We start from the raw sequence: 26,015 nt of genomic DNA on the forward strand, positions 1-26,015 counted from the left end.
AGCAGTGATGGGCAAACTTGGCCCTTCCAGGCCACTTTCCTGCAGAGATTTGATCCAACCCTGATATGACTCACCTGCTTGTAGCCTTCTAGTAGTCTTGAAGACAATGATTAGCTGGTTCAGGTGTGTTTGATTAGGGTTGGAGCTAAACTCTGAAGGAAAGTGGCCTGGAAGGGCCAAGTTTGCCCACCCCTGGTTTAGAGGGACTGATTATGACCTCATGACCATGTGCATGTTAATTTCCAAACTCAAGTCACCAGATGTAGAGGATTTCCTGTGTGTGTGTGTGTGTGTGTGTGTCCGTGAGGGGTTGGGTATTTACTCTAATGTGTATCAGTACACAGGCCCTGTCCCGGCAGACCGCGAGTCTCCGATGACGCGGAGCGAGACGTCCCCCAGCCGCGCCCAGCATCCCTCGCCCACACAGAAACCCAACACCTGCTGCTTCTGCTGGTGCTGCTGCTGTAGCTGCTCATGGTACGACCCACTCACCTGTCTCTGTCTCCACATGGTACATTCCACTCATCACCACTGCTAGTGTTACATTCCACCAATCCTTCACTGTGATTATATTCACCTCTATATAGAGCGCTGCAGTGATGTATTTTGTAGGCCAACCAGAAAGTTAGCGTCACTTTAATTCTCTCTGCAAAAACTCCATAGGTTTTTTCCTGTTCGCTTTTGGATTATTGCAGAAAACAAGCTTTGTGATCAGCTAAAATTTGTGATTCTTAAACGTTTTGTTCATCATGATAATCTTCCCAAATTAATGTTGTAGCCTGAATACAATCATCAGAAGTAAAAAGCTAAACATAGGCTATAAACAAACTACACCATGGTCGTGTGACTTCAACGTCACCATCACTTAGCTTCCATCAACTCTTCTGTTTTTATTTAAAAAGCATTTTCCCTGAAATTTTGAGTTGGAATAGGTTGAAAGGGTGTGTTTATTAATGAAATTAGGCTGTAAATGTGAGTAAAAGTATAAAAAGTGAATACTGTTAAAGTGAGTAGTGAGTAGATGAGTTTATCTCTTCTCCTGATGACATTTAATGTTCCCTACAACCTCTGTAGTCTCATTTAGCCACTTGTTTGTAACCACCTTTTTCAAGACTGACGTTTTTTATGTCCCAATACAACGTGAAAATCACCACAGACCTTATTTCAGGCTTTTACCCACAAACCAATTAAAAAAACCCATTGACTTTAGGATGGAACTGGAAGTGCTAAAACTCATTTCGGGTTTTTGCCTACACAAAAATGTCATCCTTGCAGCCTTCTTTTGGTATGTTATATAGATTGCCTCAGCGCCACGCCTCAGCATTTGGTGCATTCCAGCTTCGTACGAATTGTATTGATTCATAAATTCAAATTTTTTTATTTAGTTTTAGAAAGGGTAATGTAATGATGAATTAAATATGCAATTCACTGTTACTTATTTCACATGCAAAGCAATTTAAATAGAGGTCTTAAAGGCACAGAAACCAATAAAAACAGTATGTTCATTTTTAAAGAAAATGGTAATGAAAAACTGAATCAAGAGTTTTATATATATATATATATATATATATGTATGTGTATGTGTATGTGGTTGGGTATTTACTCTAATGTGTATCAGTACACAGGCCCTGTCCCGGCAGACCGCGAGTCTCCGATGACGCGGAGCGAGACGTCCCCCAGCCGCGCCCAGCATCCCTCGCCCACACAGAAACCCAACACCTGCTGCTTCTGCTGGTGCTGCTGCTGTAGCTGCTCATGGTACGACCCACTCACCTGTCTCTGTCTCCACATGGTACATTCCACTCATCACCACTGCTAGTGTTACATTCCACCAATCCTTCACTGTGATTATATTCACCTCTATATAGAGCGCTGCAGTGATGTATTTTGTAGGCCAACCAGAAAGTTAGCGTCACTTTAATTCTCTCTGCAAAAACTCCATAGGTTTTTTCCTGTTCGCTTTTGGATTATTGCAGAAAACAAGCTTTGTGATCAGCTAAAATTTGTGATTCTTAAACGTTTTGTTCATCATGATAATCTTCCCAAATTAATGTTGTAGCCTGAATACAATCATCAGAAGTAAAAAGCTAAACATAGGCTATAAACAAACTACACCATGGTCGTGTGACTTCAACGTCACCATCACTTAGCTTCCATCAACTCTTCTGTTTTTATTTAAAAAGCATTTTCCCTGAAATTTTGAGTTGGAATAGGTTGATGTGTGTATTTGATTTCTATTTAAAGTCAACAACAACTAAAAATAGACCCTGTTTACTTAAAACATGTTCATTGTTTCATTGTGCACAATTCGTCATTGCACGTTATCCTAAAGAAATAAAATGTTTGTTTTCATAGTTTTTCATCAAACTGTAATAACTTTTCCTTACTGCTGGTTGGGGAAAAATATCATTAACCAATAATACCATAGCCTACTTTTACGATACAATCAAATCCCTGAGGATAAATTCAATCCTGTGTTATTTCCGGCTGAATATTCAGTTTCACTTGCAAATATGCCACATTAAGTTGAATAAGTTATGAAGCTCTCCCTCCTACTGTCATATCAAGATCCCTCAACACAACACTCAGTTATTTTTATGTGTGTGTGAATGAAATGTGATATGTTTTTCAGTGTGAAATATGGTATGTGTTTATGAGTACAGGTGAATACATGCTTCTGTGAACATACACACGTTAATTGCTGTGTAAGTGTGTGTGCTTCTCTGGATGAGTGAAATTCAAGTGTACTATGAGTCAGGAGAGTAAATGTGGTTAAGATTGCTCTCGTTTCACCAGAAGCCCTGGAGGAAATAGGAGCCATATTCACACCCACACATCTTTCACACACTTATCCACTCACACTCATTCTTCAAACACACCTGCTGCACATAGCTATTTACAGTGACCACTGAGATCCAAACTCTGATGTCCTCTTAATGACAGAGCTTCATTAATGTAACTCATTCTGTAGATATTTCAGTAACTAGTTCTTTTTAGTGATTCAAAGCTGTTCAATCAGTGTGGTCCAAACGATTCCCGAATGAATGACTTATATAAACCAGTTCTTTTTAGTGATTCAAAATCGTTTAGTGTGACTAGTGTAGTCCAACAATTTCTTGAATGTGTGACTCTTATAAGCCGGTTCTTTTTAGTGATTCAAAACTATACAGCATGACCAGTATAGTTCAACCAATTACCAGCTGAATGACTCTTATGATCCAATTGTTTTTAGTGATTTTAAACCAAGTATGGTCCAACAGATTCGTGAACAAATTATGAACAGGTTCTTTTTAGTGATTCAGAGCCATGCAGTGCAACTAGTGTAGTCCATACAGTTACCAAATGAGTGACTTTTATAAACTGGTTATTTCTAGTGAATGAAAACCATACAGCATGACCAGCATTGTCCAACTGATTCCCAAACAATTGACTTTTATGAACCAGTTGTTTTTAAGTCCAATCTAGTCACCTTTATTTATATAGCACTTTATACAATACAGATTGTGTCAAAGTAGCTTTACAGTGTTAAACAGGAAAATTGTGTGCTGATAATGCAAGAGGACAATAGAAAACAGTCAGTTTATCAGTTAATTATCAGTTTAAAGTCAATTCATTGTTTATTCATTGATGTCATCGTCCAGCTAAGTTCAATTCTCTTCCAATAGTGACTGTGCAGTCAACAATGTTGCCAGAAATTGTTCCCCAACTAAGCAAGCCAAAAGCAACAGTGGCAAGGAACCAAAACACCATCAGTGACAGAAATGGAGAAAAACACTTTGAGAGAAACCAGGCTCAGTCGGGGGGCCAATTCTCCTCTGGCCAGACGAAACTAGCATGGTGTGTGGTTTAATTCCAGGCTGCAACGCACATCAGATTGAGCAGAGGACTCGTCTGGTTCTCATGGTCTTGTGCCGATGGCCGACAAGGTCTTCACAGGGGATCTGTCTCTGGGACTCATCTAGTTGACATGGTCTCCACTGACATTCAAGGCTGTAGAGGTCGTCTCTAGGTGCTGATCCACCATCTGGACTGGATACGGGCTGGATCCTGGTGACTGCAGTGACCATCTGATCTGGATACGGACTAGATCTGGGTGGCTACGGTGACCTTGAAATAAGAATAAAACAGACAAATATTAGGTTCTAGATATTATCAAATGGCCAGAGTTTTGAGATTGCAGCGGACGTGAACAACTATAATGCAATAAGAGCTCACTCAAGTACTGAGGAGATAAACCATTCAGGGCTTTATAAGTAATTAGGAAGATTTTAAAATGTATACTATATTTAATAGGGAGCCAGTGCAGTGTTGACAGAGCCGGGCTAATATAGTCATACTTCCTGGTTCTAGTAAGAACTCTAGCTGCTGCATTTTGGACCAGCTGCAGTTTGTTTATTAAGTGCGCAGAGCAACCTTCCAATAAAGCATTACAATAATCTTGTCACAGTACGCTGGAGCAAGGGAACGAGGAGACATGGAGATTTCACAAAAACGAGAGTCTTTAATAATCCAACAGGAGACACAGAACACAAGGAAGACATTCAAGACCTGACAAAAACAAACTGAACAGACTGGGGCTTTTAAACACAGAGCAATCAGGGGAACACAGGTGCATGGAATCAGTCAATTAACTGGGACACAGAACACATGGGGAGGGAAAACACAACAAAACCAATCCATAATCCTGACAAATCTAACCTTGAGGTCATGAACGCATGAATTAACATTTCTGCATTTGATATTGAGATCACATGTTATAATTTAGATATATTTTTAAGATGGAAAAATTTGGTTTTACAAATGCTAGAAACATGACTTTCAAAGGAAAGATTGCTATCAAATAGCACACCTAGGGTCCTAAATGATGACAGAGAATTGACAGCACAGCCATCAAGTGTTAGACAGTGTTCTAGATTATTACATGCAGAGGATTTTGGTCCGATAATTAACACGTTTTTTTTTTGTTTTCTCATAATTTAGCAGTAGGAAATTACTAGTCATCCAGTTTTTTTATATCAGCTATGCATTCTGTCAATTTTGTGAATTGGTATGTTTCGTAGAGCAGTGAAGAAGTATAGAGCTGAGTATCTTCACCATAACAGTGAAAGCTAACACCATGTTTCCTGATGGTATCTCCCAAGGGTAGCATGTATAGCATGTAAAGCATGAAAAGCAATGGTCCTAGTACTAAGCCTTGTGGCACTCCATACTGCACTTGTGAACGATATACTTCTTCATTCACTGCTACAAATTGATGACGGTCAGATAAATATGATTTGAACCATGCCAATGCAGTTCCACCAATGCCAATGTAATTTTCTAGTGTATTCAAAAGAATGTTGTGGTCGATAATGTCAAATGCAGTGCTAAGATCCAGTAGCACTAATAGAGAAATGCAACCATGATCGGATGATAAGAATAGGTCATTTTTAACTCTGATGAGAGCAGTCTCTCTACTATGATAGTCTAAATCCTGACTGGAAATCTTCACAGATACCATTCTCTAAGAAAGAACATAGTTGTGAGGAGATTACCATTTCTAGTATCTTTGACAGAAAAGGGAGATTTGAGATCGGTCTGTAATTAACTAATTCTCCAGGATTAAGTTTTGTTTATTTATTTATTTTTTAATGAGAGGCTTAATAACAGCCAGTTTGAAGGTTTTTGGTCCTATAGCAGAGAATGAGTGGAATTGTTCCTCAGGGAATCTATAGTGCACTGTCTGATACAATACTAGCTGACGGCTGCATGGTTATAATTTTATCTCTAATAGTATCGATCTTGGAAGAAAAGAAGTTCATAAAGTCATTACTGCTGTGCTGTTGGGAAATGTCTGTGCCTGCTGATGCTTTATTTTTTGTTAATTTAGCCACTGTATTGAATAAATATATGGGGTTGTTTTGTTTTCTTCTAAAAGAGACTAAAAGTAAGCAGATCTGGCCGTTTTTAGAGCTTTTCTGTAAGTAGAAGTACTTTCCCTCCATGCAATACAAAATACTTCTAGTTTTGTTTTCTTCCAGCTGTGCTCCATTTTCTGGGCTGCTCTCTTTAGGGCGCGAGAGTGCTCATTATACCACGGTGTAACTTCTTTAAGCATAAAGGACCGACCTTGTCTATAGTTGCATGCATGGAGAGTCAATAGTTTGTTACACCATCAAGTTTTTCTGAGCTACTGGATATGCTAAGATATTGAGACCAATCTGAAAGATTATTTACAAAGCAGTCTTTTGTTGTAGAAGTAATGGTTCTACCATATTTGTAACAAGGAGTTGAATTTGCAGCTTTAGCTATATGGAGTATACACGAGACTAGATAATGATCCGAGATATCATCACTCTGCTGCAGAATTTCAACGCCATTAACATCAATTCCATGTGATAGTATTAAATCTAAAGTATGATTATGACAATGAGTAGGTCCTGACATGTGTTGTCTAACCCCAATAGAGTTTAGAGTGTCTATATCTGATCCTAATGCATCTTTTTCATTATCTACATGGATATTAAAATCACCAACAATTAAGACTTTATCTGCAGCCAGCACTAGCTCAGATAAAAAATCAGCAAAGTAGTCCATCCAAGTCCCGAACAAATAACTCTTAATAACCAGTTCTTTTTAGTGATTCAAACCATTTTGTATGACTAGTGTAGTCAAACCAATTCACAAAAAAATGGACTCTTATGAACCGGTTCAAAGCCATATGGTGTGACTAGAGAAACTTATGAGTTCATAATTAAATTAGAAACTCAATTAAGTTTCTTGAGTAATGAAAGAGCAAAAAAAAAAATCCTTGGGGTTCACATGAATTCACCTGAACATGAAGTTGAAGGGCCTTGCATATTGTATGTGAGAGTGTTGTGTGTGTCTAGATTGTTTTGTTTTGTTCAGGCACTGCTGTTATTTCTCAATGCCATTTTACCACCTTCTAGTCTCACTGTTAGGAGTGAAGATGACAAGCGCGAGCGGAGGAAAGCCCAGGAGACAAAGCTGGAGCCCTTTCTATGTGAACCTTGGTGAGAACACACACACACATACACCAGATACTGTTTTCATCATGAGAGTTGAGCTGTTTCTCTCAACCAAGTCATCATGGACTATTATGTTTGTTAGGAATGTGAATGTACCTAATGTCTCTCTCTCTCTCTCTCTCAGCCCCAAACCGACGATAGAGGAGATAAAACAGTGGGCGCAGTCTTTCGATAAGCTGATGAAGAACCCAGCAGGGCGGAACAAGTTCCGTGAGTTCCTGCGGACGGAGTACAGTGAGGAGAACATGCTCTTCTGGCTGGCCTGCGAGGACCTGAAGAAGGAGATCAACAAGAGTGCCATCGAGGAGAAGACTCGTTTGATCTACGAAGACTACATCTCCATCCTCTCGTCCAAAGAGGTACATACACAGCCACAAACAGACACACACACCCTAATCAACACACACATAATGACAGTGTGAAGTAGCAAAATTATTCAGTGTAAACTTCTTTGCTGTCTTTATAATCAAGGTTTTATCCTATAATCACATCTGTGAGAGAGTGTCTCATCTGAAAATACTGTGTTCTGTTAAGCCTCTTATTTATGTACTTTTGATAAAAAAGCAGGTTCACATACTGTACAATCTAAATCACAGATGTCAAAAAAAACAGCCACTAAATTAAAGTCAAATTTATTGTAGTTATTAAATATATAAATACATTTTTGTGTTAAAAAAATGAAAACAAGCAGCTTTGTCCTAATTACAGCATAAATACTAGAAGACACATTTTCTCCTACAGGATCTCAGTAAAAATGTTCAAAAATTATACTTTTATGGGTACAACATCTTCTCACTGGAGAAGCACCCTTAAAATGACATGTACCTTATTTACCCCTGAAATGTTCATAAGTAGTACCTTAAAGGTACATATTACTACTCTAAGGTACTGAAATGCATTTTTAGGGGCAGATAAGGTCCCTTTAATGGTACTGCCTCAGTGACAGGCTGTTTTACCTCTTCAGGCACAGCATTTACACAATTTTTCTGATTGTGTGATTCAGACCTTCAATTATTGTGTTTACCAGTGTGGGGGTGGGGGGCTTCAAGTTAAACAGGTTGAGAATCACCAGGTTTAATACAGACATATATCTGTAATCTATCCCTGCTGGAGAGGAGGAGGTTTCATGCATGCATGTATGTAAATCTATTCTAAGAAAGGCACAGAATATAATATCCATAAAAAGTCCAGTTGTAACTGCAGTGGAAAGATTGGTAGCTGTTCTTTATCACCTCTGTCTTTTTTCTCCTTTGTGGAATGCAGATTTCAGCCTATGTGCAGGTCTGTGATTGGCTGCATTCTGACCAATGAGAAGCGACTGGGGCCTTATCTTAAAAAACAAAACGTATTTAGATGCTTGGTATGAACTTCACACCACTAAATGTTAAGAGAGTAAACGTTTAAGACTTAGTGTGTGACAAAGAAACAAGGCGTGAAGGAATTCTGCCAGATGTATGATTGAAGCTTAATGTTTTATAAGGCTCATTTCCTGAGATACAGGCATCTAGCACCATATGTGGCGGTTGATTCTGCTTTCTATTATGATCTGTTCATGTTTTGTCTCCTGCCGATGTGAGACAGCAGGGTATGCATGTATTGTACACACTATCGTTGCGTTCTCGGTGCGCACATGTGCTGCTGGTATGCTGTTTAATTCATTGTGTTGACATGCTGAATGTGCCTCTTGGCTTTTTCATCCTCGGAGCCAGAACTCACACCTTCAAACTCCACAACTTTCAAAAGGCAGCTGAGGAAAACATACTTTCTAGAAGTAAATTAAGGAGCAAAGGTTGAGCAAAGGAAGCTATAAATTAATTCCTGCTGGACTCTACTGTAAAGCGGTTATATAAATAGAGTGGGAGTGAGTGAGTTCAGATGGATGAGCTTTGTGTTGACCTGAGCTCCTAATTCCAGTGCTTGTACACTTTTGAGTGTCTGGTATGAGAATGAAAGGAATCCTTATATAGAGTCATGAAAGAAAGTAAACTAGAGAGGTCAGTGTAGTAATAGCCGTGGCCCATGGTGCACAGGTTTCATAAAGTTTAAGAGATTCATGGGACTGAAAGTTGAAAACATATCTAAGATTTTTTTGAGGTACACTGCCGTTCAAAATTGGGATTAGTACGTTTTTTTTTTTGAAGAGATTATATATATAAGTATAATAATGTATAAATGCTCAGCAAGGCTGCATTTAATTGATTGAAAATACATTAAAACAGTAATACTGTGAAATATTTTACAATTTCAAATAACCGTTTTCTATTTTAAGATGTAATTTATTCATGTGACAGCAAAGCTGAATTTTCAGCATCATTACTCCAGTCTTCAGTGTCACATGATCTTCAGAAATCATTCTAATATACTGATTTACTGCTCAAGAAACATTTCTGATTATCATCAATGTTGCTGTTAGGTTATATTGCATCATTTTTGTGGAAACTGTGATACATTTTGGGGTACTTTTATGAATAGAAAGAACAGCATTTATTTGAATATAATGAATGATATTGAATGAAAAGGAAAGTCATTGAAATGTGTTGGTCAAAAAGGGTGATAGAAGGGCTTGATGTCACTGTTCAACATTTTTAATGTTTTCCTGAGCTGCTGAAACTAAACAGCTTGTAAATGTTTCTGCAACTGTACAAAGTGCATTAATATTTAATGAAGGCAAGCATGGTTCAGTTTCTGATTGGTTAACCGTACTCTAGCATATGGAATTCAAAGCAGACCTTTATAACTCAGAATTAAAAGCCCCTTTCAAAAGTCTGTTAACCCAGGCTTTAAAAAGACATTAACCCAAATTCAAAATTTTGACCATCCTAACCTTGAGTATTATCATAAAATGACTATAAAACTATCCTTTATAAGCATTTTATTTGAATATTATCCTAATTCACAATGCTCTGTTTCTGTCCTTAAGGTGAGTCTGGACTCTCGTGTTAGGGAAGTGATCAACAGGAGGATGCAGGATCCCACCCCTCACATATTTGAGGACGCACAGCTGCAGATCTACACCCTCATGCACAGAGACTCCTACCCACGATTCCTCAACTCCTCCGTCTACAGATCACTGGTGCAGGGGGGGTCACGCTCCTCATCGGAGTCATAGACCCCCGACTCCCTCCTCTTTCTTTCTCTCACTCTCTCCACCCAATGTCTCCCTATTTCTCTCCATCTCTCTCCATTGCACAACCACTCAAGGAAAAAGTACTCCTTTTTTTGTGTTGTCACGGTTGGATTACCTTTTTTTTTTTTTGCTGCTTCCATGTTCTTTTCCCCCGTACCATCATTCCAAGTGTATGTGACAGCAGCAGCATTAACTACTGATTTTCACAGCCATCTTTTCTTTTTTTCCCCCACGCAAACATGCTACTTTTATCTCCTGACGTCTCTAAGACACAGGGTTGAAAATGCAGTTTTCAGTCTTCAAATCTTCTTTTTTTCCCCCCCGTACCATCATTCCAAGTGTATGTGACAGCAGCAGCTTTAACTACTGATTTTCACAGCCATCTTTTCTTTTTTTTCCCCATGCAAACATGCTACTTTTATCTCCTGACATCTCTAGTTGAAGAGAGTTGAGAGGGCCTCTGCAATAACATACACTGGAGTGGCCTGACCAGTCTGCTCCTCTCCCCTGACCTGTCCACTGTCTCTGTGCTCTGATTGGCTCTGTGAGGCGAGGGGTCGAGAGGTGATTGGCTGCATCGTAAAGAGAGGAATGGCACTTTTTCAAGGTGCTAAACAAATAGGTACAACAATATTTACACATCATTTAGAATGCAAATCAATTTCCAGGCCCAGATGGAATCTTCCAGATTTTCTGCACTGAATTTGAGGGAAAATCTGTGGAATGGATTTAAATATGGTAAAATGAGAGTACTAAACTCATACTGGTAGTTGAAAGCATTATCAAATTAGCCAAAATAATTTAATAAACTAAGGCAGGGGGACGTAGAATTTTGTAAAAGATGGCATAACTATTCTGTTTGAGATTTCTGCGTGTACAGATTTCATGTGGGCAATTTCAAACAACAATACTGGTAACATAGGAGAAAAAAAGAGGAGGACCGCCAATTTTAGAGATATTAAATGAAACAAACATACAAGAGATGAGAGAATGACATGGTCTTAATTAGACTGGTCACTCACGTTTTAAAATTAGTATTTTTAATGTTATTTATTTTTTAATTTGTTAAACTGTGACCTGATTTGTTTTTCCTGTACATATATTAAAGAAAATCTGGAACATATGCGACATACCGAGCAAGCTGTTAGTCCCGAGTGCTCAATTGCGCTGTATCTCTCTCTGGCCTAACTGTGTTGTGAGCATGTGTTTGAGTGAGTGAATGTTTCTGAGGGTGAATGGTGTGAAAATCAGTTCCAGGTACTACAGTTTTGCAAGCTGTTTCTCAGTGTTCCCGCCTTTTCTTTAGGCAAAAGCAGATGATCTTAATCGACATGAAATCAAAATTAGCTTTATTGGTCAGTGCACATTATTCCACAGAAAATATTTTGTCTTTGTAAATGTGAAAACATACATCCGCCTCTAAAACTATCTAAAATCATGGCAAAATTGCAGAAATTTAATTTATGTTGTTGTAATAAATGTTACAGCAATAATAGCAGATAACGATACATTTGAATTTAACTCTTAACTCTTTCATGTCATCACAATGTTTTTTTTCTGTCAGTTTATCACACAACGTACATGTTTTAAAGAGAATATCTCTTAAATTATTTGTCAGCATTAGCGAATAAGAAAAGCATTGCACAGGTTTTATAGTATTGTACAGCAAACTTTAAAAAAGAAGCCATGAGCTGCTGTAAAATCCATTTCAAGATTTCACTGGTCCAGCACACTTCATTTATACACATTTAATGCTCAGTGTTCCGCCTGAAACTCATTTTCTTTACAGATGCCTTCAACAGCATCTGAACTTACTCGATATTTAGAACGTAGTACGAGCCGGCTGGACTGATGTTAACACTGTGAGCTGCGCTACTGCTCGAAACTTATGTATCATGAACTATTTTATACATTTCATAATGTGAATCCGAAACCAACCAGTACTGTGCGAGTGAGTCCACAATAATAGAGCATTTTTATTATAGAGTTAGGCTTTTTATATCAGTGCTGATCTGAAAAACAGGTGTTCATTTTTTTCCCTAAACGTTCTCCTTCCTTAAGCAGTTCTTTTAGTTTGAGCAAAGAAACCTTAATATCAGATGTGTCATTTCACATTGAAATGAGGTAAATCATCCACATCCGCTTGGTACTTCCTGGATTTGGTTCTTTGTAAATATTTATATGTACAGTAAATAAATGTATAAAGAATTAAGGACTCTTAAAGTGAGATTTTGAGAGTCACATGGCAATTTAGAAGAACTTCATGTACTGTAGTCCAAAAAAAAAAAACTGATGCCTTTTTTTTTTCTTTTTTTTTATCAATTGTGCATGAAGATGTACATTTTGGAATATGTGTAAAATAGTTGTGTATATGGTTATATATGTACATGAACATATATTTAGTATTGCTCTTATTGTCCGACATGATGTGACCAGTCTAACTTAAGCCAGATGTGTGTGTGTGTGTGTGCGTGTGTTTATGTGATAAAAGTTCAGTGAACTTTCTTAAGACAATGGGAGAGAGATGTCAATGTCAATGTCAATGCGGCCTTTGACAGTGAACACTCGATTACACAGGGATACGCACAGATACGCACCATCCCGCTCTTAAGACACTCAAAGAGGGAAGCTTGCTGGTGGACCTCTCAACGTTTCCCGTGCACTTTGCATTCACAATGAAAGCGATTAAGAGGACACTGTACTGTACTGTATCAGCAGATCACATGAGCTCCACTGTCGCAGTTCATACATGTCGAACTCGGCTCAGCTGTCGCTCACGTTGCCTCAAATTGTCAGCTCGCATTGAAAGTAACTTCAGTTTGCTTTGAAAATTGCTGTCAGTGTGAACACTTTGCAACCAGTGTGATGCAACAGATTTAAACTTTCCTATTATAATCAGCGTCAATGCTGCAAAATGAAAATAAGGTAAGCTGGATTTGCCATTTATTAAACTAATATTAACATTTAATTAAAATTTTAATGTTATAATTTTTTACTTTTAAAAATGCATTTAAACATTTAGATGTGTAATAATTTGCAAATTTAAGATTTATGCTTCAAGTTAACGAAATATATAGGGATGCACTGATATTACAATTCTGGCCCGAAACCGATAAGCTGTTAAAACACTAAAATCAGTCCAAGTGAACTTAGGCATTACAACATTATAATGTACAGTTTAATTATTAGTTAATTATTATTACAGATTATTAGTATTTTTAAAGATCAAATTTAAGTGAGTATTAGGTGATGGTAAAGGTAGTCTACACAAAAAATATTTAGGCTTAAATGTAAGATTTTTTTGAATTGCATATTCAATATTCATTTGGATGACACAATTAAAACGTAGATTATTAGTCTTAATGTGATGCATATTTGCCAGTCATACATAAATGAAACGGGTAAGATTTCTGCACTTAAAAAATAAATGAATAAATAAACAGTAAGTGAATAAATACATTTAAAAAGTACAAAAAATAATCAAGCCATAGTTTAGTATTAACTACTTGCACCAATTACATTTTTTGTAATAATCATATTTACAAAATCATTTATTAAAACCGCTTAGAATCAGAATTAATCTGTTCATTGTGAAAACAATGAAATGTATTCAGTTAAAGTAGAAACGTGGTTAAAATATGGCTAGTTGTGGAACAAGCAAAATTCGGTTAGTTAAAATGTTGAAACAAATTGGATTTATTGATGAAAAAATATAAACCTTTTACAGAAATCTTACCTATTTCTTACCCGTTTCATTTATGTATGACTGACAAATATGCATCACATTAAGTTTAGTAGTTTGTTAAAACGGTGATCCAAATGGATGAAAACTTTATATGCAATTCAAATACATACATCTTAAATTTAGGCCTTACATTTTGTGAGTGTATATTATGTAAAATTATGCGAAATAAGCAGCACAATTAAATATACATTCTTTATTATTGACTGAGAACCAGTATGGTACCAATATATCATGCATCTCAACACATGCTTGCAGTGCAGCCAGCTTCGATAATGATAATAGGAATGTTTGACTTTGTTGTATCACTTACTAGCAATTGTCCTCGTCCTCTTTCAACAGCTGCACAAATCAGACAGACTTTCACAAACTTGTATTTGATTGGAGACGGGGACTGTGACCTAGAGCTGCTTATGTTTACATCAATTTCTTTAAGGTGCCAAAATTAATCTAGCCTTCTAACAGTCTCAAACTAAGGAGCTTTGTGTGGAGAAGGAGTGAGTCTGTCAATAACCGATGTGTTTCCATCATCTGCGTTACGGCATCACCAAATGCTCACACTGCTCTTTGTTACAATACGTTTTGGTTTCAGTGTGTCAAGCGCTCACTTCACATGCTCCAGCCTCAAGGTTTTGCCATCTCATCCGCCTTCCCTCACTCTTTCTTATGTTCTCACCGGTCGCTCTGTGAGATTTTCTCTTTTTGTCTTGTATTCTCACAAGATTTGCAGTGCCATGACATACAGCAGTGAGATCGGTCCCTGACTCATGGACTTCTATGGACACTTATTTATTGACATTAGCATTATATTTTGTATAAAAATAAATCAAGTTATGTTTTAAAGAGTATGTTTATGGATTTCTGGACCAATTTTTTCTTTGTTTCCCAAAGTCTGTGACCATTACTGTGTAACCTCCCCTCGCCCTTGGGTGCCATAGCAGGACGCCCTCTTCAGGTTGTGCTTGGGGCTTAAGGTCCCTTTTAACCCAGGCCAGCTCGATGCCGGAGATGATTTCATCAAGAACTCGTCTGTAATATTCCATAACCTTTGACTTGGTTGCAGATTATTTTGAATGTTTGTTTTTTTAAAGAGAAGATATGACTATAATGATAATAATAAAGATGTTTGTGTTATTATTCATTTACAGCTTGCCAAGAGATTTACTGTGACTGTGGCCCCCAAAAGGGCTTTTCACACTCTACTCAACCCGTAATACCTTAAAGCTCAAAGTACAATTCGGTTTTGATGCGAATGCTTACACTGTGTCCGAATTTACATACTGTCTAGTACTACATTTGGTTTGAAACTTTACTTTCAACCATTAAAAAAAGTATGTTCTATATAATATGAATATGGGTAGTAATAAAATCTTGACGTACTACATCCATCATGTTGTTACTGTCACATGACGTACTAGCGCCAGTTGTTGCTTTACTGCCAATCAGTCGGCGATCAACAATCGTGGCCTCATTGGATAGTAAAGTGTCCATTGAGTGCACACTCCAGAATCTCAGCAGAAGTAGTAGATGACCTATTACCCAGTACTTTTTTCGCCTACTGTTTTTCGAATACTAAGAATTTGGACATAGGCTTACTACTTTTTTGTGTTTTTCACGTTCTAGATCGTATAGAAGCAGACATATTCGGACTCGGTATTCATGTATGCGTTCAGCTGAACGCATAGCCTTTGAAAGTCTACTACATTTGATAGTTTGTAGAAAGATTTATTTTCATTCAGAAGTTACTTATGAGCGATAAAAATGTATTTTTATTTGTGTAGAGTTGATTGTATCTCTTAAGCCCAAAAAGACAAACTAATTTATTTTATTTATATTTTTTTAATCAATGGACAACCAATGACTTGTTAAATGCCTCGTTAAATAGTAATGTTTTCTTTTGAAACATTCTTCCTAAAAGTTATTATTAAAATTATTACTGATTAGTTATAAAACTATCTATCTATCTATAATTGATCTGATACAATTTACTGAATATATTTTGAGACAAAGGTCTTGTTAATGATTTTCAGTTTCGTTCAAGTTAATTAAACTGTTTTTCAATAACTGAATAATATTTAAAAGTATGGTATTTGGGGTAAAAGGCGCCTCTGCTGTTGAGGCTAAAGGCACAATCATTGACATGATAATAAATAGCTGGCTGACTTTTCCATAAGTTGACATGATATGGTTAGATTCAGATATGATTAATATGATTTATTAAGTTGAGTATTAATTAAACTTAGATTATCACCATATTTATAATGAAACCATTCTATTTAAAAATATGATATTAATCACATCATAATAGAATATATTTGTTGTTACTTCTGTAAAGCCATTAAAAGTATTTAGATCTACTTAAAAGCTTTCAGAATCTTTACTTTTTAAAATATTTTTTTTTCTGTATTTTTAAATTGAACATTTTCATGACAGTGTATTTACTTTGCTGAACTGAACATTTATAAGAATTTTAAATGAAACAAACCACTTGTGTGTTTTCAAATTTTTTTGTTTTTTTCTGCAATCATACATTACGTGTGCAGTGAAACGTACATTTTCCTTAAGGTGTGCCTTTAGCCCCATTGTAACCTATGTTAGGATATAATCACTAACCCAGAATGAAGCATTGTGTGATATAGAATAAACTAACTTAAAATGACATTAACCCAGGGTGCACAATCACACGGGCTTAATTTGAAATGTGAAAAGCCCATAGGACGGTAATATGATCTGTCGTGTCCCTCTAAATAGCATTTACACTTAAGTTGACCCCCCTCTGCACATCTGGTTTTACTTTAAGGAAGTTGACTAGGATGCAAGCAGCATTTGTGCACTTTTTGTTTAGAATTAAGAGCTCTAGATGATGGAAATAGGAATCGTCTTTTCTCACGTTGGCTTCTTAATATCAGTAGCTATACATGCCCTTTTCAGATTGGGCTACTGAGGTTTCCAATGATAATTCTCATTATTATTGTGTTGACTTGATCCTTTCAACAGCAGGACTAACCGTAACCACATACAGTATCTAACCCAGTGTAAGAATCCTAAAATGCTCAGGGATTTTCTCTGGCTTTATCGTTCTTGTTGCCATCTCTGAGAACATGTATGGAAATACTGTCATATTGCCAAAACAATCACAGGCTCTCTGCTTCTGCCGTGTAGGTGACCGCTGACTCAAACCACCAACATTGTACAGTACAAAAGCTTTATGCACGTATCAGCACTGTTCAAACATCTGTGTTGCATAAAGTTTGAATGCATGAAGGAAAAAACAAATGGCTAAAAATGTGAGATGGAAATACCAATACAGAGAGACATTTCCCTCCCCCTTCAAGTTCCACAAACATTCCTGGAGTCGAACTTGTGGTTCAGTTCACGCTGCCATTCTAACAAGAATCTGGTAGTAGATGGTTGCGCTGACAAGAGCCGAGACTCGTCATCTGGACAGACATGATTAGCTCTTCTCGATAAAACACACGAGTTACATGATGAAGAACACTAACAGACCCTTAATAGACAAAGACATGAGAAACTTGCTCTCACTGTATGACAGCATAACAATCTGCGTACTTAAAGGGGTCATATGATGCTTTTTTAAAGATCATTATTTTGTGTATTTGGTGTAACAGAATATGTTGACATGCTTTAATGTTCAAAAAACACATTATTTTTCAAACACTGTACATTATTGTAGGTCCTCTATGCCCGCATGAAATTAAAATTAACTCCATATATTTTGTACATGCATGTAGACGTTATCGTGACTTCTCCAATCATTTAGTCCATTTTATTTTTTATGAATGTACTGTATTTTAGTTTTTATTGAACATTTTAAAAATTATTTTTATGGGATTTTTATGCAGTTGTTAAAGTCAATTTATTACTTTTTAACCAGTTTTTGACCATAGACCTGAAAATGACATTTCCAACTTAAACCGTTGTAAATCTTGAATGCTTTAGAGCACAGACTTAAGTTTGATCTCTTCTTTTTAAAGAAGAAACTTGGCAGGCAGATATTGCTGAAGTGAAAAAAGTGATATATATATATTTCCTTTTCAAAAACAAGAGTTACTGTAAAACTGTGAGAAAATCAAAGCCAGAAATCTAAAGCCTCGTACACACCAGGACGATTATCGCACGCGCTTATCGCCGACGTTTTTTGTGTTCATACCCAAGCGATTTTCGCAGGCGATGAGCCGAGTGAATGTGCAAATTCACTCCCTGACATTAGATGGCATTAGATGAGAAACAGAAATACCCCGGTACACATCGAATCCTACTTGATCGGCAATTCCTCTCCATAACAACTCCCTCTTATCGAGATTTTTGTAGTCGCTGTCGCGTTTGTCATAAAGCCCTTTGTGTTCAGACACCAATGAGAACAGCAGCTCTATGCATCTTCTTGGTCTACTTACTTCCTCTTTGTCGTTAGGTATCAATGTGTGCTCGGCAAGACCGTTTTGTGCTTGAGCGCCACCAAGTCGTGGTTTACTTTAACTTCAGCAGCTCAATACCAAATGTTTCCAGAAGATGACATTCTTTTTCCATTCACATTTTTCATTTTCGATAATCCGCTACATTCAGATGTATGTCACAATATGGAAGAAAAGATCGGTTTTCATATGCCTCCCAAAATGATTGACTAAAATCAGCAGTTCGAAACTTGCACAACTTTTTATTTTTAACAGGTTTTATTTTTATATACAATGACTGCTTTTAGGAAGAACTATGGCATCACATATTTAAATGCTTGGGATAACACTTTACAACGAGGTCCTATTAGTTAACATTAATGCATACAATTAACAATGAGCAATACATTAACATATATTTATAAATACTGTATCAAATGTAAGTTATTAAAAATAAAACCATTCATTGTTAGTTCATGGTAAGTCTGGTCCATTAAATAATGTTAACAGATACATCTTTTGATTTTAATAATGTGTTAGTAAATGAGGAAATATTAAAGTTAATAAATGCTTTAGAATTTTTTATACTTCATGGAACTAATGTAGTTAACTAATATCATTATTGTAACGTTACCAATTTTGTTTGAGGCACTGAATCAATCAGTAGCTATTATTATTATTACAGTAGCTATAATTGTATTTATTTTTACATTTTTAGAAGACTAAGATTTCATTCTGACAGACAGCAAAATTGTTTGACCACTTCAAGTTAAATCCTTTTCATTATCTGTAGTCTGAACAGCAAAGACACATTTGTGAGTGGTTTGAAATCCAGTTAGAATTAAAATTTCTGTTCATGCAGTTCAGTCTGAACAGATCAGATCAGATTTCTTTTTCACATTTGTTTTGCATTGAGTCGTTGTGACTTTATTAAAACATTGCATGTTTCTCTCTTGAACGAATATGTTTACATTTGGATATGGAGATTGAGATTTGTGATATCATTTGACCTGTGGGTATTTTTCCCTGCTTTAGAACAACTCGTTTTTCTGGTAGTCTACACTGAAAAAAAAATGGTATCTTTGTTAAATAAGGTATAAATAGCTCTTTAAGGTAACTAATCACAGGTTACCACTTTTTACAGTGTACATGTTGCATCCTTTCTCCTTCACCTGAGGTCTTCGATCCATGGTTTATTCCCTTGAAGGGCCTATAAACTTCCTCAAAGCACTGAGCATTTTCATTAACCCAGCCATCATTTGAAATCAGCAGATCAAAACACTTGCCTACTGACCCTCTAATTCCCACATGACCTCTGTGGAGGCTCAATGGATGCAATTGTTTAGGAGATTTCCACCATGTTCCATCACAGGTTCAAAGCTCTTTGATTTCTTAATGATCTGGCGGGTCTAAACCCAAATGTGGTGTTATTTAGGAGCATCCACGAGCATCGTCACTGATCTCCTCAATCTAAAACCATCTGACAGCATTTATTTTCAGTAGCCATAATTAAGAAATGTTGTGACAACTTGTAGAACATTACTGCTCAGGCAAAGGCCAGACATATTTCACCAGCTGTGCCTTACACAGTCACAAAGGGTCAGTTCTATTCTCAGATTTGTTTAAGATCAGCTTCACAATACGAGGACGCTACTGGGAAGTTTCCAAAATATAGGACCAGTTTCATGTGCAAGGCCTCAGGATCACGGAGATCAAACACTGGATTTAAACATCAGCCTCATCAGATCATGATACAAAGTTCAGTTAATACAGCAGACAAATATGGCACTGCAGACAAATATGGCACTGCAACACAGCTGTTCACTCTCAGTTGAGTATTGGCCGACTGCTCCCTCTAGTGGAAAACATCTGAAGCACAATAAAAACGAGCAACAAAAGCTAGTTTGGATAGTTTATATATAGGATAGTTTACCTCAAAATTAATTTACTCACCTTCATTTGACTATTGGTGATTTTTTTTTCTTCTGTGGGAAACAGAAATATCTTTAAAGATGTTCTGAAATGTTTTCCACACGATGATATAGTGAATGCGGATGAGGGCCGTCCAAAACGACAAAAAGCACCATAAAAGTGGTACATAATACCAAAATATAAGTGGTTAATCACTCTAAACGACATCAAACATCATTGGTTCCAAACACCACTGACGTCAACCCTGTTCATATTTGAATACAGTTAAAGCTGCAGTCAGTAACTTTTTTTGGTTAAAAATTATCCAAAATCAATATTTGAGCAAGTACATAACCAGCCAGTGTTCGAAACTAACGCCTTACTTTAGCCCGATTCACAACGTTTAGCTTATAATAATGTTTTCTAATTTGAGTGGTACGGGTAGGTTTTCGCGGGAAATTCGAGCATGCTGCTGCGTCATTACGTCACGTCTGTAAACATAAAGAAGTTGTCCCGGCTACTAGGCTATGGCATGTGAGGATCCTGCAGGTGGCCGATCGTTTATAGCCTTTTCTCACAGCAGCTAGAATAATTAAATGTCAAAAAGTCATTTTGATGGCGGATTGTAATCCAGAAAGGATTATGTGTTTGTGAAACACATTTGAATGAAATAAAATTATATTCCAGTTTTAAATGTGCTTCTGATTACAGATAGCCTACACAAGATTTGTATTTTAAAGACAACCAGTTCGAAGGGAGCATAGTTTGCTTTTTGGGTTAAAATAATTTACAGCCTACACAAGATTTGTATTTTAAAGACAACCAGTTCGAAGGGAGCATAGTTTGCTTTTTGGGTTAAAATAATTTATTGGTATGAAATTCAAATGGTATGACAATTAGAGATTAGACTGTAATTTACACACACACAATACTCATAGTCGCGCAATGCTGATGTTGTTAACATTAATAATCTGAGAATAAAGTATAACAATAATAATAATTTGAACGGTTTGATGTGATATGAGCTGATCTATCGTTAGATTAAATCACCATTTGTAGCACGATTTATTGTAATGCTTTTTTCCTCAGTTGGTCAGAAAAAACGTGGCAGACTTGTTACTTACTTGTTCAGATGACAATATCCGGTGAAAATGCTTATTTGAGTCATATATTCTAAGACGTAGGCTAGAATCTGTGAGTGCAAAGTACAATTATATATATATATATATATATATATATCCACACACACAATACTTTAAAACAGCAAGGATGCGTTAACTATCAAATGTGACAGTAAAACCATTTATAATGGTACAAAAGATTGATATTTCAAATAAATGTTATTTTGAACTTTCTATTAATTAAAGAATCCTGAAAATAAAATGTATGGTTTTCACAAAAATATTATGCAGCACAACATTGATAATAATAATAAATGTTTCTTGAGCAGCAAATCAGAATATTAGAATGATTTATAAAGGATCGTGTGACACTGAAGACTGGAGTAAAGATGCTGAAAATTCAGCATCATTACTTACAAAAATAGAAAACTGCTGTTTTAAATCATAATAATATTTCACAATATTACTGTTTTGACTATATTTTTGAACAAATAAATGCAGTCTTGGTGAGCATAAGAGACTTTTCAAAAACAGAAAAAAAATCTCACTGACCCTTAGACTTTTGACTGGTGGTGTACATGAGTGGATGAGCAGATTTTAAGAGAGTATTAATGACCAAATTTAGTTATGTTCCTCACCTAAAGCTACTGTATGACTTCAGAATTACTCCAAATATGGAGTACAGTCATACAAACCACTTTTATAAAACGATGTTCAGCAGCTTAATTAAGTTCGACTGACTGTTCCTGTTCCCTACTCGCACACATAAAACACAAAAACACACACTCAAGCCACCAAATATTCTTAGCCAAATTTACTGAGACAGAACAGTCCAATTATTCATACAATACATATGAACCTTCAATTGTGTACCACATTCTGTTTGTCTCTTCGTCTGGTACTCTACAAGAAGCAAACTACCGCCTACACTAAGGCTCAAATATTAACCATAATCCTTTAAGTCTTCCTAAACTCTGGAAAAGCAACCAACCATTCAAGATTTGGTTAAATAAATCATCTGCGAAGTGCATAAACTGCATCTACATATGAAAAGCATATGTACAAAAAAAGATGAATGTGTACAAATTCTTTCAGCAATTACTTGGCACTCATAGAGCAGAAAGGCACAAGCACTATATCAAAAGGCAAAGCAAGACTGAACAAGCCAGCTGACTTACTAGGTCTAAGTTATCGGCAGTGCATGAAAGGCAATGATATTACACCAGTAAAAAGGAGGGGAAAATATACAGAAACAGCTTTTTGCAACACTCATTATAAATTACAAAGCTATGAAAATTAATGTATAAAAAAAAGACGAAAGAAAGAAAAAAAAAACATTTCCTTACACTATGAATTCAGGTCATCTCTTCATATGAAGATTCCTGCTCACTTTAGTCTTTAACAAAACTATAAAGAGAGAAAACAGAAGACAAATGAATATACAGTAAAATATATGTTTTCTTTTCTATAAATGAAAAACAACAACTAGTGGAATATATCGAATAGCTTGTTTCCTAATAAAAATACCTGAGAAACAAAATTGCAAGATAGTTGATACCTTTTTTTCCCCCAAGATATTCTGAATATGTATTGTGTAGACAGTGGGGCTAGTTGTCACACTTTGTATTTTGTGAATATTTCTCAGTGTAGGTTTATTTTATTTTATTTTGTTACTTTTGTGACAACATGCCAAGATGGGAGTCTGCCATTTTGCTTTTCCATAAAATGTAAACATTATTTTAAAGATAAAACAAAAAGTCATGAAACAAAAAATATAAAAGGTAAAATATAAACCTCATTAAATCCATTCTTTCCTTATAGCCAATTTATGCAGTCAGTTAAGTTGGTAAACTTTTATTGTAAAGCACAGCTGTGAAGTTTGCCTACAGTGAGAAAATACTGCCACCGTGTGGCTACATTGAACAAACATGTCTCATGGTCACATAATGAATTTGACAGTTTTTTTTATAGTCTTCAGCAAGCCTTATTACGCATGTCAACCTATGGCTTTTGCACTGCCAGATGTGTAGGGAGATTCTTACCTTCCACCGGTTTCCACACTCGTTGCACAGCACGAAGGTGGTCATGGGTTCATCTGCACTGCGTGTCTGGACCTGCGGAGAGAGATTGTGCATTCCTGCTCATTTCATGCTTCAATGCAGTTTAAGCCCACTTGCAAACTTCCTTTCAGACATGCAAGCGAATCAAAGACTTTGTGCGAATTTGCTCCGAGCACAGATATGCGGGACTGTTTGTGTTTCAGAAACTTGATCCACCCGGTTTTCTTTTTTAAAATATGGCTTAAGTGTGCAAATAATTTTAGAAGGACTGTATTTGTAACCTACTGTTGCGTCATGCTTCAGATTGATAGTTGTTTTTTATAATGACGGCAAGTATAAACATTTCTGGTTATAAAACAGTCCTAAACGCCGGTGAGATGTTGTAACAGCATACCTGAGTGTAAGTGCAGTTCTTGCCCTTGCATTTTCCACAGACGAACATGTCAGTCTCTGTGCCGCCCAATTTGGAGAGCTGATGCTGTCGAATGGACTCCTTGGTCAGCGCTTTCCTGATCTCTTTCAGCTCTGCGCTTGCCATCTCCTGCCAAACATGCAGTTAACACAAACACACTTTTGCAATTTAACACTTCTCGGGCCAAAGTCAGACCCAGACCTACCTCTGCAGTCATGCTGGCGATGCGGTCTGGAGAGATGTTGCCGCACAGGACGTTCCGGCGTAAGTCTGGGTTTTTCTGGTCCTTGAGGTTGGAGATGCGACTTCTCAGTCTGGTTTTGTACTTCATGTCAGTAGACGTTAACTCCTGGTAGATATGTGTCATGAAGTACAGTCAAGAAAGCACAAACTCGGTTGCATTATTTTACATTTTCCTTTAAAGGTGAAGCACACATTTATTTATTTATTTTAAGTGTTAAAATATATTCTCATTTCCCAGCAAAACTACTGTAATTAAACCATTCATTGGCAAATGGAAACATAATGAAAAAGTGTAAATGAGAAGTGTAAACACTGTGGCACAATCAAAACATCGCACTGTTTGTTTGAGGTAAAAGGTAAAGGTTTGGCTGATTATTATTGGCCTCTACTGGTAGATGTTGCAACTATACAAGTTACAGGCAAAATACATCTTTGACTATTCCAAGTTTTGAATTCTGACTAATTTTTACACGCAAAATATGAATCACCAACATTTCATATACTAACGTTGTATTCAGACGGATGCAAAAGTGACAGTAAGGACATTTAGATTCTTACAAAATATTCCTATTTCACACAAATGCTGTTCTTTTGAACTTTCTATTGCCAATTCAGTGCCATATTGTGTAAAAAAATATTAAGCAGCACAACATTTCCAATACTGATAATAATTAGAAATGATTCCAGAGCAGCAAATCGGCATATTAGAATGATTTCTGAAGGATCACGTGACACTGAAGACTAAATTCAGTTTTCCTATCACAGAAGTAAATTACATCTTAAAATATATTAAAATAGAAAACTAGTTATTTAAAAAAAGTTATTTTAAATCGTTATAATATTTCACAATATTACTGTTTTCAGTATTTTTGCTCAAATAAAAGCAGCACTGGTGAACATAAGAGACTTATTTTAAAAACAAAATAACAGACCATAAAGTTTTAAACAGTAAATGTGATGTATTTTTTTCCTGCATCTCCAGAGTGATTTGGCTCATTTATGGCTCAAGTGATTAGCTCAAAATCAACAGGCAATGAGCAAAGACGGCAGATTTCAAATCACATTCTTACACCGGTCCTGCACCTTCAAGTAACCACTTCAGAGTTTAACAGGAATACTATTGTATAGCTTTCTCCAGGGCTGCGTTCCAGTTCACTTTTTTTTTGCCCTTCACTCGCTAACTTCCCTCTGTCTCATTTACTCGGATGTACGTCATTGGTTACGTTGCATGAGTGCCCACTACTGGCGGAACCCTTGGAATGGGCTGAATTGGAACGTCCTAAGCCCTTGATCACTTAGAATCCGTTATGGAGTTGGTTTATTTTTTACATGTTTCCCCTTACGAATTTGTTTCAATTCAATTCAATTCAATTTCAATTCAATTATTTATATTCACGATTTCTAATATTTGTACAGGCTTTACATTTTTATTTCAATGTATATATTATAGAGTTGTTTGGGGTGGGGATAAATTTAACGCGATCTGCGATGACGTCATAGTCGTGTTGCATTGTGGTCTACAGAGCGGCCTAAAGTGTGCATATGAAGCAGACTCACTCCCTCAGTCAAAATTGAGGGGTCGAGGGTATGGCCATGTAAACTTCCCTCGTCCACTTGACAAAGTGGAACGCACTTCAAAATGGCTGCGGGGATTCCCCTGAGGGTAAGTGCTTAGGAAAGTTTGCGAGTGCGTGTCTAAAAGTGAACTGGAACGCAGCCCAGGGGCCCGTTCTTCGTACGTCACTTATTACATCCGAAATGAAATGTCACATCCAAGATGATCCCTGCGTTCCATTCGGAAGGGCTCATCCCTATGCCCTCGAAGGGTTGAAGGGTGTAGGGGACCAAACAACTGTTTCTTGAAGTGCCCTTCTGCATCATCATCACGTGCCCACACGGAGGCGCCGTCATGCAAAGAATCTGCGGAACGGATCATGGGAGCCCAAAGTGTCCATCAGT

At 36.7% G+C, this 26,015-nt stretch overlaps 2 protein-coding genes across 7 annotated transcripts in view; one reads left to right on the forward strand and one right to left on the reverse strand.

The window, feature by feature from the left end:
* LOC107705684 (regulator of G-protein signaling 17-like) overlaps positions 1 to 10,249 on the forward strand; it is a 33,475-nt gene extending 23,226 nt beyond the window's left edge. For 3 of the 4 annotated variants that reach the window (XM_016509081.1, XM_016509080.1, XM_016509082.1), the window contains 4 exons: positions 338 to 477; positions 6,942 to 7,013; positions 7,153 to 7,387; positions 9,949 to 10,249. In XM_016509081.1, coding sequence (XP_016364567.1) covers positions 338 to 477; positions 6,942 to 7,013; positions 7,153 to 7,387; positions 9,949 to 10,137 — 636 coding nt within the window. In that variant the 3' untranslated portion in view covers positions 10,138 to 10,249. Of the gene's footprint in view, positions 1 to 337; positions 478 to 1,620; positions 1,759 to 6,941; positions 7,014 to 7,152; positions 7,388 to 9,948 lie in introns of those variants that run through there. The other variant, XM_016509083.1, reaches the window with a different exon arrangement.
* tcea2 (transcription elongation factor A (SII), 2) overlaps positions 4,081 to 26,015 on the reverse strand; it is a 26,043-nt gene continuing 4,108 nt past the window's right edge. The window contains exons 7-11 of one of the 3 annotated variants that reach the window (XR_001636090.1): positions 24,019 to 24,173; positions 23,796 to 23,942; positions 23,384 to 23,455; positions 22,688 to 22,748; positions 4,081 to 4,107 (exon numbers count right to left, since the gene is read on the reverse strand). Coding sequence is in view for 1 of the 3 variants with exons in the window: in XM_016509078.1 (XP_016364564.1) it covers positions 22,740 to 22,748; positions 23,384 to 23,455; positions 23,796 to 23,942; positions 24,019 to 24,173 (383 nt within the window). In the remaining 2 variants the exon portion in view is untranslated. Of the gene's footprint in view, positions 4,108 to 20,275; positions 20,295 to 22,154; positions 22,749 to 23,383; positions 23,456 to 23,795; positions 23,943 to 24,018; positions 24,174 to 26,015 lie in introns of those variants that run through there. The other 2 variants (XR_001636091.1, XM_016509078.1) reach the window with 2 other exon arrangements.

This window comes from Sinocyclocheilus rhinocerous, unplaced genomic scaffold (genome assembly GCF_001515625.1).
Source record: "Sinocyclocheilus rhinocerous isolate Xijiao unplaced genomic scaffold, SAMN03320098_v1.1 scaffold263, whole genome shotgun sequence".
NCBI classification, from domain to species: Eukaryota; Metazoa; Chordata; class Actinopteri; order Cypriniformes; family Cyprinidae; genus Sinocyclocheilus; species Sinocyclocheilus rhinocerous.